The 17,612-nt window shown below is 49.6% G+C and overlaps 1 protein-coding gene and 1 long non-coding RNA gene across 4 annotated transcripts; one reads left to right on the top strand and one right to left on the bottom strand.

The window, feature by feature from the left end:
- Nucleotides 1-3,405: 3,405 nt before the first annotated feature.
- Nucleotides 3,406-16,952, bottom strand: PPIC (peptidylprolyl isomerase C). Of its 3 annotated transcripts, none has more exons than XM_042933921.1 (6): nucleotides 16,748-16,952; nucleotides 10,610-10,723; nucleotides 10,051-10,144; nucleotides 7,359-7,543; nucleotides 4,477-4,560; nucleotides 3,406-3,610 (listed from the first exon to the last, which is right to left on the bottom strand). In XM_042933921.1, the coding sequence occupies exons 1-6, from the start codon at nucleotides 16,862-16,864 to the stop codon at nucleotides 3,566-3,568; spliced, it is 639 nt and encodes a 212-aa protein (XP_042789855.1). In that variant the 5' UTR covers nucleotides 16,865-16,952; the 3' UTR covers nucleotides 3,406-3,565. The 3 variants fall into 3 exon arrangements, with proteins under 3 accessions (XP_042789855.1, XP_042789857.1, XP_042789852.1); XM_042933923.1 differs by lacking the exon at nucleotides 3,406-3,610 and adding an exon at nucleotides 4,200-4,281; XM_042933918.1 differs by lacking the exon at nucleotides 3,406-3,610 and having other exon boundaries at nucleotides 4,200-4,560; nucleotides 16,748-16,951.
- LOC122217004 lies at nucleotides 7,907-11,915 on the top strand. Its single transcript, XR_006201249.1, has 4 exons — nucleotides 7,907-8,000; nucleotides 9,108-9,223; nucleotides 10,528-10,759; nucleotides 11,812-11,915. It is a non-coding gene; the product is annotated as an uncharacterized LOC122217004 (long non-coding RNA).
- Nucleotides 16,953-17,612: the final 660 nt, after the last annotated feature.

The following is a 17,612-nucleotide window of genomic DNA, read 5'->3' on the forward strand; positions in this document are numbered from 1 at the left end:
GTAACTCAAAACGGCTGAACTAAAATATGAGGCTGGTGAGTTCTGTTCAAAACCTAAAAACTCATCCGAAATGGAGTAGTTAAAAGTTTTGAAAGTGTCATTCTAATCAAGTCTGTCCCAAGAATAGATTTGACTAGAATTTATCTTATTTGATGATCCTCGAAATTGCAAAATAGCACTTAGAATAAAACAACGTATGGCTAAGGATACCGCAATGTTTTAAACTGTTTGTTAAAGTGATTCGGGATCAAAATTTTAATAATTTGGGCACGGTGGTGGTGATGGCCAGTATAATTTTCCTCTGAGTCTGTATACGCCCTTGGCTACTATGTTTCCTTTTCACCTCACAGTCGCCAAAAGAGTGAACTGTTAGTTTCAAAAGCTTTTGCAGAAAGTAGAGGCTTTTTGTAAAGCAGTAGTTTAGAGTTGTGAGTCTGCCGATGGTTTTGGTATAAGGCGCAACTCTGAGCCTACAAGAAAGAAACAGCTTTGAACAGGGTGTGTGTGTTGTGAGCTTATCAGCCGCCTGGCACATAACACCTTGCCTGACAATTTACTACATGGGCGATAAGTGGTCTCAGAATTTCAGCCCTTTGAAAATGAACCCCTTTTTGCTTTGTCACTAGAGAGATGTCTATGATTATGCTCATGCTAATAAAAGCACTACAGGGCAAACTTTGTGCTCCTGTGCATGGAGCCATCAGTGGCTCATGTGCCCTCTGACATGAAACTTAAGGCACTTCATATATCTAACAGGTATTTGTTGCCAATTTCCTGACATGTTACCTTAAAAAACTTTTTTAAATAGCCTTTTTTGGGGGTACCTGGGTGGCTCAGTTGGATAGGCGAGCTCCAGATTTCAGCTCAGGTCATGGTCCCAGGGTTGTGGGATCGAGCCCCACATCGGGCTCCATGCTGAGTGCAGAGCTTGCTTGGGATTCTCTACCTCCCTCTCCCTCTCCCTCTGCCCCTCTCCCCAGCTTGTACTGTCTAAAATAAAATAATTTAAAAAAAATGAAAAAATAGATTATTTCTAATTATTAGAAATATATCTTAGAGAAAAATTGGGAGACCAAAAAGGTAAAAAAAAAAACAAACAAACCATAAACATGAAAGAGTTAAAAAATCCCAATTTATTTTCTTCATGTCAATTTATATGTTGTTGCATTTGCTTTATGAGAATGCATTTACATACTTGAGATCAAGCTGCATCCAAAATTTCTACTTTTTTCTCAAAAACAACCATGTTCTCATGTTACTCTAAGTTTTGTATCATCGTCTTAATGAACACATGTTCTTCTGTTACAGGACATATATTTTATAACCATTCTGGGACAGTCAAGTTGCTTCCAGGATTTTGGTATCATAAATAAGCCTGCAGTTCACATCCTTTTTTTTTTTTTTTTCCATAAACTCTATGAGTTTGGGGCTCAAACTCAAAACCTTGAGGTCGAGTCGCATGCTCTACCCAACGAGCCAGCCATGCACCCCCGCAATTCACACCTTTGTACTTAAAACTATTCGATATTGCTGTGTTAGACAAAGATGTTAGCTTCCAAGTCACAATCAATTTGCCCTGGCTTAAGCAAAAGAGGAAATGTATGAGCTCACATAGCTAAAAAGCTAGGGGTGGAGATGGGCTTCAGGCATGGCGGGACTCAGGGGCTCTATGGTGTTTTCCGTAATACATCTTTCCGTTTCCTGGATCCGCTTCCCTCTGTGTCAGTTTCATTCTCAGCCTTGCTCCTGTACAGTCTCTGAGAGGAAAGACTGCCACTCTTTCCCAATATTTCCACTGGGAGTCCCACGATTGAGACTCATTACCATGACTTGGGTCAAACACCTTTCCCTGAGCCAGTCACGGGGCCCAGGGTGAAGGAATGTCTGGTTAGCCTTCAGGACATCCCTGCTCCCTCTTCCACCTCACCCCCTGCCACCCTCATTCTGCACACCCGGACCCTGATGTTTCTTGAAGCCACCAGCCTGACCATCAGCCAGGCCCACTGCCTCACACACTCTTCCCTCTGTGTCCCCCGGGCTTGCTGCCCCCTCACTTCCTTCAGCCTACACTCAGGACTTCCCGGACCACCTCACCTCTTCACTCTGTCCTCTGTGCTATTTCTCTCCAGAGACTTACACCTACCTGATGTCCTGCTATATACTCATGTGGTAAATGTTTGAATTATTTGTCTTCATGGGGACCACTAGGCTGTCACTGTGAGCAGCTCTACCCAGCCCTCAATAAATATCTGTCAAGTGAGCGAATAAATGAGTTTGGCAGGCCATGGATGTACCCGTCCGTAGGGTCAGCCTCCCCTACTGATACGAAATACTTGCAGCAGTGGTGTGATTCCCCAAAGAAAATGGGCAGCCATGCCCAGATGGCAGGAAGAACTGGGTGCTGGACCAACCAAACACTGGGGCCCATGACCATTTCACATCTCTTTCAAAAGCAAAGTGCCAGGAATAGGACTTAAAATACGGATGTGAATGCTTTGAGTTTCTTTTTTTTCTTCTGATTTGTAAAAATGTGTATTTTGAGAGAGCACAAGCAGGGGAGGGGCAGAGAGGGAGAGGGAGACACAGAATCCGAAGCAGGCCCCAGGTTCCCATGCTCAAACCCACGAACCGTGAGATCATGACCTGAGCCAAAGACCGACACTTAACCGACTGAACCATCCTGGTGCCATTTGAGTTTCTTGATGTGTAAACTAGCTCCCCTATTAAAAAAAAAAAAAAAGACTCTCCTCATAGCAGACAAAATAATCTTTCTTCAATGCAGACCGCGTCACACCCTTCCCCAACTTAACACGGATAGCTCCCCATTGTACGGTGTATAATGGAAGAACCTGGCTGTGGCACCCAGGCCCGCACAATCCAGTCTCAGCCTGACTCCTCTGCAGCCCCGGAACCCACACCTTCTCACCTGGGGACCCTCCGGCCTCTGCTGGCCTCTCTGCCTGACCCCCAACTACCCTGTCAGCCTCAGGCCTCAGCTCCAACGTCCCCTCAGGAGACGCTTCCTTGACCAAACAGGGCTCCTCTTTCACCTGCTTCACACACATGGGTGTCTCTTCCTCACCCCATCAGCACCCTGTCACCTTATTTATTCTGTCTCCAGCTCTAGAATGTAAGTTCCGTGGGGTCCTTTTCTTGCTGTTCTGGAACTCCAAACTGGTACCGGGCATGTTGAAGGCCTTCAGTGAATTTTTCTTAGAAAAAAAAAAAAAAAATGAGCAGGTTGCTCACCAAGAAGGTTACAGCAGCTAACACCCCCGTCGGCAGTGAGAATGCTCATTTCATCTCCCATCCTGTTGAGATGAAACAATTTGCTTAGAATACAGCCCAAGAGATGGAATTTTTTTCAAAGGTAATTCTCAAAATTTATTTACTGTTCTTTTTCTTTTTTTATTGAAGAGCTGGAATCCTGGGGGGGTCCTGACTGCATGGGTCCTAGAGGAGAAGCACCGGGGCCGTTTTTGAGCAGAGCCTGCCCCCATTTGAGGCCAGGCACTCTGTTCCAGCCAGGTATGTTCCAGCAAGGCCCCAGGAGTGTTCCACTTTCTCATCCGGTTTGAGCACAGCCCGAATCTTCGTGCCCACTGTGTAACTAGGAAAAAAAGGTGCCCTTTTGTTGCAGTGGGACTCAAGGGAACTTTCTCAAACTGTTACAGTGACTAAAAATTAGTGAGTTAATCCGCTCAAGTGTTTGGGATGTGGTCAGGCGTCATTTGTGTGCATTCCCATCCCAAATTAGCCAATCGTGTTGGTATTTTGATGGGCAGAACCCCCTCTAGTCTGTTCACTGTTAACATCAGAGTACGTATATTTTTGTACATGGATTTTTTTTTAAAGAACTTTAAACTAAAAAAAAAAAAAAGAAAAAAACTCTTGCAAAAAGAATTGACCTATATAAAAAGCATTTAATATAGAGAACACAGAAGCACCTTCCACCAGGTAAAAGTCCCGATGACATATATCTGATTGCACTAGTCACATCTCTCTTTATCTGCAGAGAATTTGTTTGAATATAAAATAACAAACTTCATGTCCCCATCTTCTTCAGACAAATCTTCAGCATCCCTCAACCTGAGGATCACATTTAATTCAGCAGAATAATGATTGTGCTCATAGAAAGAAAAGAGATCATCCAAAGTCTTCTAGTTTAAAAATAGCACCATTGGAGAAGAGGATAAGTCTTCTAAGTGCAAAGTCCCAAGGCAAGTGATTTACTGCAGTTCATGCAAAGTAAACACTGAGTGGCTGATGTTCTGAACTTCCCTGTGATCGGGGGTAGAAAACAGAAGTAAAAACCAACCAAAACAAAACAGAAAGGCAAACAATAACTTTGGAGAATCAAAAGACACACACACACACACACACGCGCACGCATCCCTGCCAGAGCGTGTTCTTTGTTTTCTGCCCGTTGTATCACCAGTCAGGGACCTCGACCACGAAGGGTGTCTTCACGTCTACCTTGCCACTGCTGACGATGGTGCAGTCGGTGAGCGGACGGTCGTGCCCATCAGTTGGCTGCAGTTCTATGGAGTGGACCACTGTCTAGGAAAGACAAGCAGACCCATGGCTCGCTTCTGACTGGCAACCGTGGCGGTCAGAAGGTGAAATCGCTGCCCAGTCTGAAAGCCCAAGTGGGAAACCAGGGGTTTTTTTTTGTTGTTTTTAGGGTTTTTTGTTGTTTTTAGGGGTTTTTTTGTTTTTTTCGTTTTTTGCTTTTTATTGGTTTTCTCCACCCCTCTCCCCCCCCGCCCCCCCCCCCCCCCCCCCCCCGACCTTCGTATGATTTCAAGAACCACACAAGCCAACCATGGTAAACTTACCATATTCAGGAAATTTACATATAACAGAATAAAATGTATCCACTCCCTTGCTAGTGAAAGAACGTATTTGTGAATTTCCCTCTGTTAATTAGCATTTTATATTCTAAACATAATTAGATATTTTTGTACACACATGGCTCTCATGAAATACATTTCTTCCTGCTTCACACCCGACGTAAGAGTTAACGTGGAGCATGGATCAGTTGCTGCTCTGCCCTGTAAACGGTCTAGGCGTTAAGAAACCAGGTCAGAAGGCAGCCTTTAGAAGCGGAGCTGAGTCTGGGTTTGTCCATTTTCAAGCCGACCCCAGCCATTAACCTCCAGGTTGAGTTAGAGGCCCCAGCCCCACAGTGGCGTGAAAGCCCTATCTCTACCCGGGAAGGCTGCACACACCTGACGCTTCACACTGAAGGAGGGAGGATTTGTCCAGGACTAGGAATACTGGCTTCTGACCTGCTTCCCACACAGGGTTGAGACAAAGAGGGCAACAGTACAAAACACACACACACACACACACACACACACACACACACACATACACACGATTGTTTCCTTCTGGAGAGAAACGTCTGGTGATTTTTTTTTTTTTCTGGAGAGAATATAGTTGTCATTAATCTCTCAAAGAAGTCTATGACTCAGAATGTTAAGGACTGTTCCTCTGAGGCCAGGCAGGTCTCCTAGGATGCACCCCAGTGGGTGGAAGGAATTCAGTGCAGTCAGTTACAGCCATAAGAAGATCGAGAGGTCAGAAGATCTAGAAAAACCGTGACCAGAAGAAGAAAACACAACACGTGCACTCTTCATTCTCTCACGGGTTAGCATGATGTATTCCACAACACTCATTGCGGGAACGTCTGAACCAGTTTACTTTTAAACCGTTCAAAACCTGGTTTGGCCCACTGGTCAAAAACCCAGACTGGTTGAACACACGCACACCCCCATTCGGCTCACGCCAAGAACAGCGTTCCCTAAGACGCTGGCGGAGTGGTGCACTTGTGACCGGGTAAGAATACAGTCCTGTGAGGACAGTGACGTCTCGTGAGAACACAGGCCTGTTCTTTATTGTGACAGGATATAAAGTGAGCTGCGAAGTCATCCGTGTTGGCCATATTTCATCTCACTCGCCCGTGAGAACCCTATCTTCAGCAGTGCAGGCTGAATACTTGCTTGCCCTGTGGGTTAGGTTCTGAGGGGGGTCAGCTCGGTTCCTGGCTTTTCGATGGGCAGAATCAGGATAGCGGGGAGAAGGTGGGGAAGAATCGCCATAACGGAGCTAACGTTTGGAGGGAAGAGGCAGAACTCGGACCTGAGAATGAAACAAAATCAAATATGGAAGAGGGCAGGGGAGTCAAGAATGGTCCAGGGTTGGGGTGAGCGGACCTTACAGGTGCTAGTTTAGGAGCTGGGAGCTTCTGTGGGCAGCTAGCTGCTAAGGAGAAGTGTTGGGAACTGAAGAGAGTAAGGATTTTAAGACGTGTTCCCATGGATTAGGAGTCGGACCCCTCCGCTATTCTTTCAGACAGACCAGCAGAAATCTGAGTTCTCTCTAGCAGTTTTGGTTGCTGTACTGTGACTTCGAAAGTGACCTGTTTGTGTCCTGAAGCACCTGGGGCTCAGTGTCTTTTTTTTTTAACAGTTTATATTTAATTGCGGTAAGAAACACATAACATAAAATGTACCATCTTACCTATTCCTACATGGACAATGCAGCAGTCTTACGTATATTCACAGTGCACGGCTCATGGGCAGAACTTTCTCATCTTGCAAAACTGAAACTCTGCACCCACTGAACACCAACTCCCATTTCTTCCTCCTCGCCAGCCCCTGGCAACCACCATTCTCCTTCATGTTTCCGTGCATTTGACTACTTTAGATACCAAAGTAGAATCATCTGGTCTTTTTGTGACTGGCTTATTTTACTTAACATACTCAAGGTTCATCCACGTCGTAGCACGTTACAGGATTTCCTTCCGTTTTAAGGCAGAATATTATTCTACTGTGCACACATATGGGACCCGAGTCTTATTTGGTTACATTAAAAAAGTTTTCATTTGTATCAAGTAGTAAGATAAATTAAGTACTCAGTGTTTCCACGTCAAGTCTCCAGCTTTTGCCCCGGTGCTCCTAACAGTCAGAACACCACAATATGGGGCGCCTGGGTGGCTCAGTCGGTTAAGCGTGTGACTTTGGCTCAGGTCATGTTCTCGCGGTTCATGGGTTCGAGCCCCGCATTGGGCTCCGCGTACTGACAGCTCAGAGCCTGGAGCCTGCTTTGGATTCTGTGTCTCCCTCTCTCTCTGCCCCTCCCCCTACTCACGCTCTGTCTCTCTCTCTCTCTCTCAAAAATAAACATTAAAAAAATTTAAAAAATAAAATACCAGTTTATTCACCTCTGAAGAAGCCAGTCATCATATAATGATGAACCTCTAACAGACACATTTTAAGATGAAAATAAATCACTGAAAGTCCTTCATTATAAATAGAAGGCTTTGAATGAGAAATAATAACATATCAAGTTACCATTCCATCAAGGACTTTTCCAAATACCACATGTTTGCCGTCCAACCAGGTGGGCTTGGTCAAGGTGATGAAGAACTGAGAGCCATTGGTATCAGGCCCAGCGTTGGCCATGCTGACCCACCCGATGCCATAATGCTTCAGTTTGAAGTTCTCATCTGGAAATGTCTCACCATAAATGCTTATACCTGGGTGAGACAAAGTGGAAAAAAAAAAAAGAGAATCTGGAGAATCACCAGATGTTATATGAAAGTAAATTCTTCAAAGGGAGACATAAGGTTTTAATAGAATTGGTTAACCTCTGGAGGTGGGGAAGGGGGAAAAGATGGTAAAACAAAGGAAAATAAAGGAGGTGATACGATTTGGCTCCAGACACTCAGATAAACACAAAAGACGTGGCAGCACCTTCTGGCCTCCAAGCAAGACCCCGACGTTGGCTAAGCCAACAATTCACTCTGAACTAAGGAAGTGAAGGGCAGGATGACATCATAGAGCCACATGGAAAGGCGGGTGAGCCATCCTCCTGGCTCAATCTCTGTCCGGAGCTTCAAGTCACTTGTCCTGTGTCACTCCTACCTCAGCACCCAACCGTGATGCAATTAGCACTTGCCACCCTCAGCTAATTCTCACAGCCCTACAGAACAGGTATTCTCAATCCCATTGTGAGTGAGGCAACAGGGGTTCCAAAGTTTGAAAACTGCACAGCAGAACTGGAAAGTCAGAGGACTTTCTGTCACTAAAGCTGCTGCTCCCTCCTGAGTCAGCGCTCTGAGCAAGGGCAGCCCGCCAGGAGGTCATCAGGCACGATGACCTCCGGTCTCATCAGGAGACAGAGGGTGGTAGCAACCGGAGCACCCAGCGATCCAACCCCTGACGTGGGCGTGTTGACTGGAGTTCTGGCAAAGCCCCAAGTGGAGCGGAACACGGTTTCCCCACACGACAGCCAGAGAGACCATGAGAAGTGTCTGCTCTGTCCTCTCCCACCTGGAACGCCTGCCACACCCACTTCCTCCGCCTCCCCTTCTGCCGGGCTCCTTATCCCTCACTTGCCAACCTTAACATCCTGGCTCAGTTAGACGGACCAGGAGTGGGTGTCCAAGGCAAGCGATTCACAGCTGACTGGTCAGGGACAGATGAGGTGGCCTGGAGAAAGCTCTGCTCACAGAGAGATCGAGACTGAAGTGAAGGGATCCAAAAGGTCCTCCCTCCAAAACTCAGAGAATTTTAACTCAAGATGTGCGTGCACACACACGGCAGGGAAGGCAAAGAGAGGGAGAGAAAAAAGCAGGAAAGTGGCCACAGGAAAGCTCAGTCACTGTTCCTGCCTGGCCCCAGGGCGGGACCCTGAGATGATGCGGGTCTCAAAGGACACTGCCACCGGACCTGCAGGCTTTTCCAGAGAGGCCCAGCTCTGCAGCAGCGGGGGCTTGCTTCCCCAGGCATTCACCCTGGCCCCACTGACCCGAGTCACCCGAACCACTTCTCTACTCCACTCTACATCCCCATACCCCTGTGGCATTTTGGCAGGGAGTGAAAGTAACTCTCCCGAAGGACCCGGCCAATCCGAGGGCTGAATGGTAGCCATTTTGTTATAGATAAGCCATGGCGGTAAGCATACACTTAGCAATAGAGCTTGCACACAGCCCGAGTGTTTCTTTAAAAAGTTAGCAATCTAATACCCATCACAGCAAGTTATTTGCTGAACTGGAAATCTTAAACCTGAATGAAACTGAAATCCTAATGTGGCTGTAGGTATGGTGTGTGTCCAGGTCACAAACTCCCGGCGATCCTGAGGGAAGACGTTCCAGGGAGCTGGGCACCTGCAATCCGCAGTGAGGAACCACAGCCTCGGGGATATCCGACGTTGCGTAAGTTTAATTATTTGTGCTTCACAGGGCTCTGCCTTTGTTTACAAACGTGTATATTATAATTTTGACAACTCCTCTGTTACTTTTTATTATTAGTGTTACAGGAAAAGCTGACAACAAAATGAAAGAATTTTGAAAGAAAGGGGTAAAGCCACCTGTAATCCTGCCTCCTAAATTCCAGCCTCGCCCTCCCAGAGTGGTGGCCTCCCCTGCAAGTTCTCCTCTCCCGCATCCCCGTCTGAGGCTGGCTGCCACCCCAGCGTGCACACAGTGTTATACTCAACCTTTCCTTCCTGTGTCAGATAGCCTTCTCTACTGTTGCAAACTGGGAATCTAGCATTTTAAAAACTGCACAGTGGTCTACTGGATGAATATATCTCCACCACGAAAAGATAAGGAACACCAAAGCAATACTGTTTAAAATTAGGAAGCCTCCAGGTCACGATCTCGCGGTTTGTGAGTTCAAGCTCTGCGTCAGGCTCGGTGCTGGTGGTGTGGAGCCTGCTTGGGATTCTCTCTCCCTCTTCCCCATGTGTTCTCTCTCTCTCAAAATAAATTTAAAAAAAGATAAAAAAAAAAAAAAAAAACAACAAAACTAGGAAGCCTCACTCATTCACACCTAGGACTAGATTTTGGTAGATGAGGTCCTCCCCCTGCCGTCCCCCCCCCCCGCGGCCCAAACCCTGTGCTTCTGAAGAATTAGTCTGGTGGTCTTGATGAATTGGTTTCCTGAACCTGGGAATTCACTTCATGGGGTGGATACACTGACTTGATCTGAGGTGTCAGTTTGGTAGACAGAAAAGGAAAAATGCAAAAGACAGTGTTACCGCCAGTGCCGTCCCCACTGGTGATGTCTCCTCCTTGAATCATGAAATCTTTGATGACGCGATGAAATGTGCTTCCTTTATATCCGTAGCCTTTCTAAAGAGATTATGTCAATTGAATATATGAGTAGGTATAACCCACACCAAAAGATAAACCCCAGCGTTTATCTGGAAAGGACACAATGAGAAAATGACACGAGCTATCGGCAGAACCTGATGAGGTCCCTGCAACAAGGTACTAATAGAAATGTTCTCATTAGCAGACCCAAAATAAAGAAACCAACTGTGGAAGTCAAGGATTAATGTGAATAAGTGAAAACAGAGCAATCTGCGTTTTCACATGATGCAGTTCCCCTCAATTTCTAGAACCCCAAGGACACAGGGTGCCCAAAGAGTAAGATTTTGTACAAAAATAAAGTAAAATACTGTTAAGACGTCCCGGGTTCATTGGACCTGCTAATTCCACACTTATTTTCCCAGAAAACATCTGTATTTACGCCGGGCTTAAAAGAAGGGAGATCCCATTTTGTGCACAGTTAAGGGACCCACAGCTGAGACCTACCTCGCCTGTGGCCAGAGCGACAAAATTTTCCACAGTCTTGGGCACAACCTTTCCAAAGAGGCCAATCACAATTCTGCCAACATCTTTGTCTCCGATCCTCACATCAAAGAAGACCTGCGTGTGGTTGAACCGGCAGAGCACAGGTACAAGGTAAGAGAAGGTTAAAATCTGAGAACGCATCGCTATGCGAAAGGCCTCCCTGCCCCCACAGCAGCTTATAAGGGAGCCCTAAAACCCTCGTGTGGGTGCAAGGCACCTGTAAACATTCATTCCACAAGCACTCAGTGAGCCCCCGCAGGCCGGGCCCTGTGCTAGGTCCTGGGTCTGAAGTTGGTCAGCCAGTGAGGTCTCCGAGAAAACTCCATGCCCCCCCACCGGCCCCCCGCACACCCCAGACCGCACAGCTGCCACCTCCCATTTCCCAGCTTTGTGCTCTTCCAGAAGGGTGACGCTCCAAATCTTGGCAGGAGAGAAAAACTGGTGGAGAGAGAAATCGTCTAACCATCCAGATTTATTTTTGTGTGACTTCAAACACGGCCCAATTCCCAGTGAGTTCTCATAGACATCTGCTGTCAAGGGAACTGTAAGACATCAGAGCGCACGGCAAGTTCTCCGAAAGGCCTGCCACTCCCCTGCGAGCCCTGTGAGGCTCCAGCTCCCCAGCCTCATCCAGAGCTCCCCCCACCCCCACCCCCACCAAAACCGTTCACCCTGGGGACTCCACCGCTGAACTCAGGGGTCATGCTCCCGAAACGGGGGGGGGGGGGGGGGGGACTGCGTTGTCTCTTTCTGTCACCACATTTTAGAGCAGATAAAAGGAAACATGGACCCACAGTGAGTGAGTCACTTGTGTGGATAAACCTTAGAAAGTTCTCTTAAACTATGTTGTAAAAACCTGTTCCATCCGAGGGGTGCCTGGGTGGCTCAGTTGGTTAGGCGTCTGACTTTGGCTCGGGTCATGATCTCACAGTTCATGAGTTCGAGCTCTGCGTCCAGCTCTGTGCTGACAGCTCAGTGCCTGGAGCCTGGAGCCTGCTTCGGATTCTGGGCCTCCCTCTCTCTGCCCCTCCCCCACTCACACTCTGCCTCTCTCTCTCTCTCTCTCTCTAAAACGAGTAAACATTAAAAAAATTAAAACAAAACAAAACAAAAAAAACCCCTGTTCCATCCGAAATGAAATCACCCACGTTTTTGCCTCGCAGATCACCGTGTTTCGAGGATTCCAGGCTGGAATGGTTGAAAAGGCTACCGAGTCGAAGGGCATTCTATTAGCAAGTTTAGATTATATGAACCAATTTACGGTTTGAATGGGTAAAAAAAGACATTCAAGAGATGGCTTTAAAAAAATGTAAGAAGGGTTGTCAGAGGAAAAAGATGTCTTACAGTTTAGAAAAATCATAAAGTAAAGACTGTGAAGCGTTAGTCCAAGACAAGAGCTTCTGCCAATACATCAGCACGTCTGTCACGGGGTGATGTGATATTTAGTGTTCCGTGTGGCATTTGAGAGTTTTTACGTGGCCACAGCAGCCAAAACCGTATTATTATTTATACGGCACAACTTTATGGAATGTATAAGAGACCGGGCCCTTGAGATACGGCGATGCACTTGAGGAGAACAAGTCAATGGGGCTCAGGGACAGGAAGCTGCATGAATGTGCCACAAGCCCGGTCGTGCAGAGCCCACGTCGCAGAGAAGCCGTTTCTCCAAAGTGATTTACAAGCCAGCAAGAGAATTCAATGACGGGCAGTAACGAACCAGCATCCGGAAAAGACTCAGGGACACAGTCTTCTAGGGACACCATACAAGACGCTAGAAAAGCCTGCCAGACTTGTAAAATAAAGAAAAGAAAATATCGCCTTTGAGTGTTGAGACAGCACGAAGAAGAAAATGTGGGAGGGCAGCAGAAGATGAAGAAGAGGGCTTGTCACCCAGCAAAACGCGTCAATAAAAAAATTTGACTTTCTTACGTGCGGCCCAGCACACATACTAACAGCTTTTTCCCCCCAAACTGAGCTTTCAACTTCATGACTGACAGCACGAAAACGCAGCAGAGTTTTCCTGACTCCAGTGGAAATGATAAAGTCAAATCTTACTTGGGCAACAAGCGCATGAGGGGCCAGAGGGGGCCCAGAGGGGGGCTGAGGGCTGAGGGCAGGCATCCTGGAAAAGGCGTGATGGGGAGCAGGCCTGGAGTGGGGGGACTAGAACGATCATGAGCCCCACCTGGCAGAGCTCCTGAAATGTGGTCTCTGTGCACAGAAGCAACAGGGAGAGAATCTCACCAGTTCCAGAAGGAAGGCTGCGGCTATGAGATCTGGGTTTTGTTAGGCAGTAGAAAGGGAAGTAACAGGATCCAGGGAAGATGGGGGATATTACTCAAGCTGCGGGGAGGAGAATCTGGGAGCTCTTAGACCAGGGAGGAGGAGAAGGGGGGGAAGAGGAGGGGGAGGGGGGAGGGAGAAGGGGAGGAGGGGGAGAAGAGGGAGGAGTAGAGGGGGGGAGAGGGAGGAGTAGAGAGGGAGGAGAGGGAAGAACAAGAAGAGAAGGAGGAGGAGGGAGGGGAGAGGAGAGGGAGGGGGAGGAGAGGAAGGAGGAGGAGGAGTAGAGGGGGAGGAGAGGGAAGAACAAGAAGAGAAGGAGGGGGAGGGAGGGGAGAGGGGGAGGAGTAGAGGGGGAGGGAGGGGAGAGGAGGAGAGGGAGGAGGGAGAGGAGGAGGAGAGAGAGGGAAGGAAACAAACAGGACCTAGTCAGTGGTGTCTCGGCACTGTGCCTACATGTCTCGTATAATTGATCCTCCCACATCCTTCGGCGAGGGGCACGTGCTGTCATCACCGATTAACACACGAGAAAAGTAAGGATGAGAGAGGCTCAGTGATTGACCAAGGTTACCCAGCCGGGAGCAGGAAAGCCAGCTCTGCAGTCCCAGGTAACACCTAACTGGACTGCGGTTAATCCTGGCTCTCTCAGGCCAGGCAGGGGACCCCTAAAGGGCAGAAATGGTGTTTTTAGGTCCCCAGTGCTTAGCACAGCGTCAGCTCGAGCGGGTCCTCAAAACGTGCTGACTAGTTCAATGCCAGGTGATGTTACAGGAGGACCAGGGCACACATGTAGACAGAGGGTGCAGGGGACCCAAGGCAGACCCTATCACCCTAAGATCATCTCCGACTGCTGCGTGCCCTTGAGAACAGGCCATGTTTTGGACAAGCGGTGAGGCTACAGTCCCACAGAAAAGAAAAAATGTATATATAAGTAGGTGTAACATAATGGGAAATCAGGTTTATAACAAGACAAGTACAGATGAAATGTTATGGTTGGAGGTGATGATTATCTGTGCAGATCAGGGTGGGCTTCCTGGCTGAGGTGGCATCTGAATTCCACACTGCCCTTCAAGAGTAAGCACCTCAGTCATTTCTTTTATCCCCTGAGGGCTACTTTTGAAAGTCATTTGAAAATGATGGGCCACTGGAGGTGGGCAAAGAGGTTAGAGGGAAGAGGCACTCAGAGCCCGATCCAAACCCCTGTTGGGTTAATCCTGCTTCCCTTTCCAGAGCAACCAGGGGGGATGCAGGGAGGATCTGTTCCAGAGACGACCATTCCTTTCAGGGCTGCAAGTTCACAGGAAGATTAATAAGGTAACATGAATAACAGTAACAACTGGCCTTTTTAATCACCGCTAAGCACTTTACCTGCTTTATCACATCTAATACACAAAAGCCCGGAGGGTAGATATTATCTCTGTCTCCACTTACAGAGGAGGAAACAGAGCCTCACACAGGAAATCACCTGCCCAGGGTCACCAGGCCATAGCCACTTGGCCCCTCCATGCTGTAGAAAGTGCCAGCATGCTGTGCCGTTGGGACAGTTAGGAAGATGGCAGCATTATTCTCCCTACTCTAGGTGCCTGACCTTGCACACACCCCAGGGCATCTGCTGAAACAGTCAGGGCTGCACATGCCAATCCAGCGGATTTTGAGACCAGTGAGCCAGAGCCTGGACCTGAGGCTCTCGGGCTGGGCTGAGCAGGTGGCTGAGGCGGTGGCTGGTGAGTGCCACTTTAGGCCTTGTGGGTGACAGCGCCTCCCACCTCTCTTATAACAGATTCCTACTTTTAAACGAAATCAAGACGGAAAGGAAAAAGACTGATGGGGGAAACACTAGTCCCAATTAATCTACTTCTCCTGACTCAGAGAGTTTTTAAGGTCTCTATTTTCCACTAGGTTCAGTTGTTTTAAAAAGTCCACTGAAAAAGTCATTCGACAGGGTCAAATCTGCAGAAGACTCACCTACACAATTAGCTTTTAGAATTTAATGATAAATTTGGTAGGAAAGAAAAGGACATATATTAAAAATTCTGAGAGTGGGGGCACCTGGGTGGCTCAGTCCGTTAAGCATCCGACTTTGGCTCAGGTCATGATCTCACAGCTCGTGAGTTCCAGCCCCGCGTCACAGCTCTGTGCTGACAGCTCGTAGCCTGGAGCCTGCTTTGGATTCTGTGTCTCTGTCTCTTTCTGCTCCTCACTCGCTTGTGCTCTCTCTCTCAAAAATAAACATAAAAAAAATAATTCTGAGAGTAGACTGCACGCAAACTTCCTCAGTGACAGCACCCTAGCCTAGGGGCTAAGAGGCTCCAAATCTTCCCCTCCTGCAGCCACCAGCTTCCTCCCCTCTTGGCATCCCTTCTAGAAGTTCCCAACCCAGGCTACACATCTCCAGACGTCCTGATTCACTTGCTCTGCGGTGGGTGACCGCACCGTTAGGTTTTAAAGCTTCCCTGGCCAAGTCTGTTCCCCAGTGCTGCCAGTGATATGCTCACACTAAGAAATTGTTCACGGTTTATCTGAAATTCACCCCTAACTGACAAACTTCTATCTCAGCTGGCAGTTTACTTCGTATCCCCCACTCCCTTCTAAACCGTGGGCAAATCTTGTCAGTGTTACTTCAAAAAAAAAAAAAAAAAAAAAAAATCAGATCAGCCCAGAACACGGAGAGACTGGAAGTGAAATCGGTGCTCAAAACAATCGGCTAAGTTTCTCTCTTTCACACACGCACCCGCAGCGCGGTATGGCCTTTCTGTTCACTCTTGGGCTACATCAGATGTTGGAGTGATCTCCCTCTCCCCACCCCACCACCTCGCGTGGGGTCTGTGGTGGAGGATTTAGGCACTCTGCCACTAGCTCCACAGTATCATTTCCACTGGCAAACACCAGCTTTATCGTTAAAACAACTAGCAGCTGCCCCTCCTTCCAGATTCCAAGACACTGCTGCCAGTGGGTTTTTCCAGAAGTGGTGATCAAGGGCACCAAACCATTCCCTCCCTTCCTCCCTCGCTCTCTGCACCCTCCCATTATCTTCTAGCCTGGGTAAATATGCTGAAAAAAAAAGAGCTTAAAGTGGAGAGAAACAGTTCATGGTAGATAATCACTGCCCTACCCCCGCCCCTCCATTCCCGATAGAGATTTTAAAAGGCTGGCAGAGCCAGTCCCATCCCAAGCTCAGGGTCCAAAGTCGAAAAAAGTCTAAGTCTAAAAGCACACCTCTCCCTCCCCACCCCCAGCGGGAGGACCACGGTTCCTAAATACAGGAGGAGGCCAGTCGGTCTCTAGAGCAGTGCACGTAAAGCAGACCCGCACACCCCCGCGCAGAAGCTGGCCCCGGGACCCCCCCCCCCCCCCCCCCCCCAGGCCCGGGTGACAGCGGCGGCGGCTGCCCACTGCGCCCCCGCGGCTCAGAGAGCGCCTCTTACGCCCGCCCCAATCAGCATTCTTTTCCTCCTTATGTTCCCGAGTCCCCGCCACGCCGAAGGAAGTACTCGCGCCGGCTCCTTCCTGGAGAAAGGGCCCAATAGTTCCGGAAGCTTCCTCTAGCACCCCGGCAGGTCACGTCGGACCCGACCACCCGCCCGGGGGACTCAGTTAGTTCAAACAGCTCGGCCCAGCGCCCCCAAGTCTCCCGGGACAGCGCCGCCCCCGCGCGCCGGCAGCCCCCTCCCCCCCCCCCCCCAGCCCCGCGGCCGCCTCGTTTCGCCTGCGCCCGGGAAGCCCCCTCCTCGCCGCCGCGGGCGCTGAGGACCCAGTCCCCGAAGTTCCCCCATCCCCCTGGCGCGCACGAAGGCAAGTTGCTGCCCGCCGCTCGGTCACCTTGGCCGTCACCGAGGGGCCTCGCCTGCCGACGCGCGAGGCCCCCGCAGAAGGCACGAGCGCGCCGAGCCCCACGCAGAGCGCGAGAGGTAGCAGCAGCCGGGGACCCGGGCCCATGGCGAGCGGTGGCAGTGGCGGCAGCGGCTCGGGCGCCACCGCAGTCTCCGGGACCGTTGGCCGGACTCCCGGGCGGCTGCGCCTGCGCGCTCCCGGGTTGGGGGGGGGTGGAGGCGGGGGGGATGGGATGGGGCGGTGGAGGCGGGGGGGATGGGATGGGGCGGTCGGGGCTGGGCGGGAACCTGGGGCGCGCCCCTCAGCAGTTCAGCCCGGCGACCCGCTGGGGACTGGGGGCGGCGCGCCGCGGAGGGCGCAGCCGGGGCTGACGGCCGCTCCTGCGGCGGGTGCGCGGGGCGCCGGGGGTCCAAGCGAGCCTGCGGGGCCCGGGGGGAGGCGCGGCCCCTCGACGCCCGAGAGCTGCAGAGCGCGCGCGGGGCATCTCCGGCAACCTACGGCGTAGGAGCGCGTTGACCCTGCCGGAAAGTTCAGGACTCCCCGCGCTGCGGGGCCGCCTGGCAACTTGCGCGCGGCCGGGTCTCTGCGGAAGGGTCCGCGTGGGTGACGCGATATCCGAGGAAGAGCCCCCGCCGCGCCTGCCGGCTTCCCGTGCTCCTTCCGAGACTTTAGCTTAAAGGTTTGGACGTCTCTCAGAGCTTTGGGAGCCCTGGATGTGTTGACTCGATTGCACGTGATGAACGACTCTTCACTGAGATGATGCAAGTTGGAGATACAAGTTTTACAAACTTAAAAGTAGGTTTAGGAAGATTATTTCATGATATGGGGAAAGCTCGTTATATCCTTTAATGGA

This window comes from Panthera leo, chromosome A1, assembly GCF_018350215.1.
Source record: "Panthera leo isolate Ple1 chromosome A1, P.leo_Ple1_pat1.1, whole genome shotgun sequence".
Classification (NCBI taxonomy): Eukaryota; Metazoa; Chordata; class Mammalia; order Carnivora; family Felidae; genus Panthera; species Panthera leo.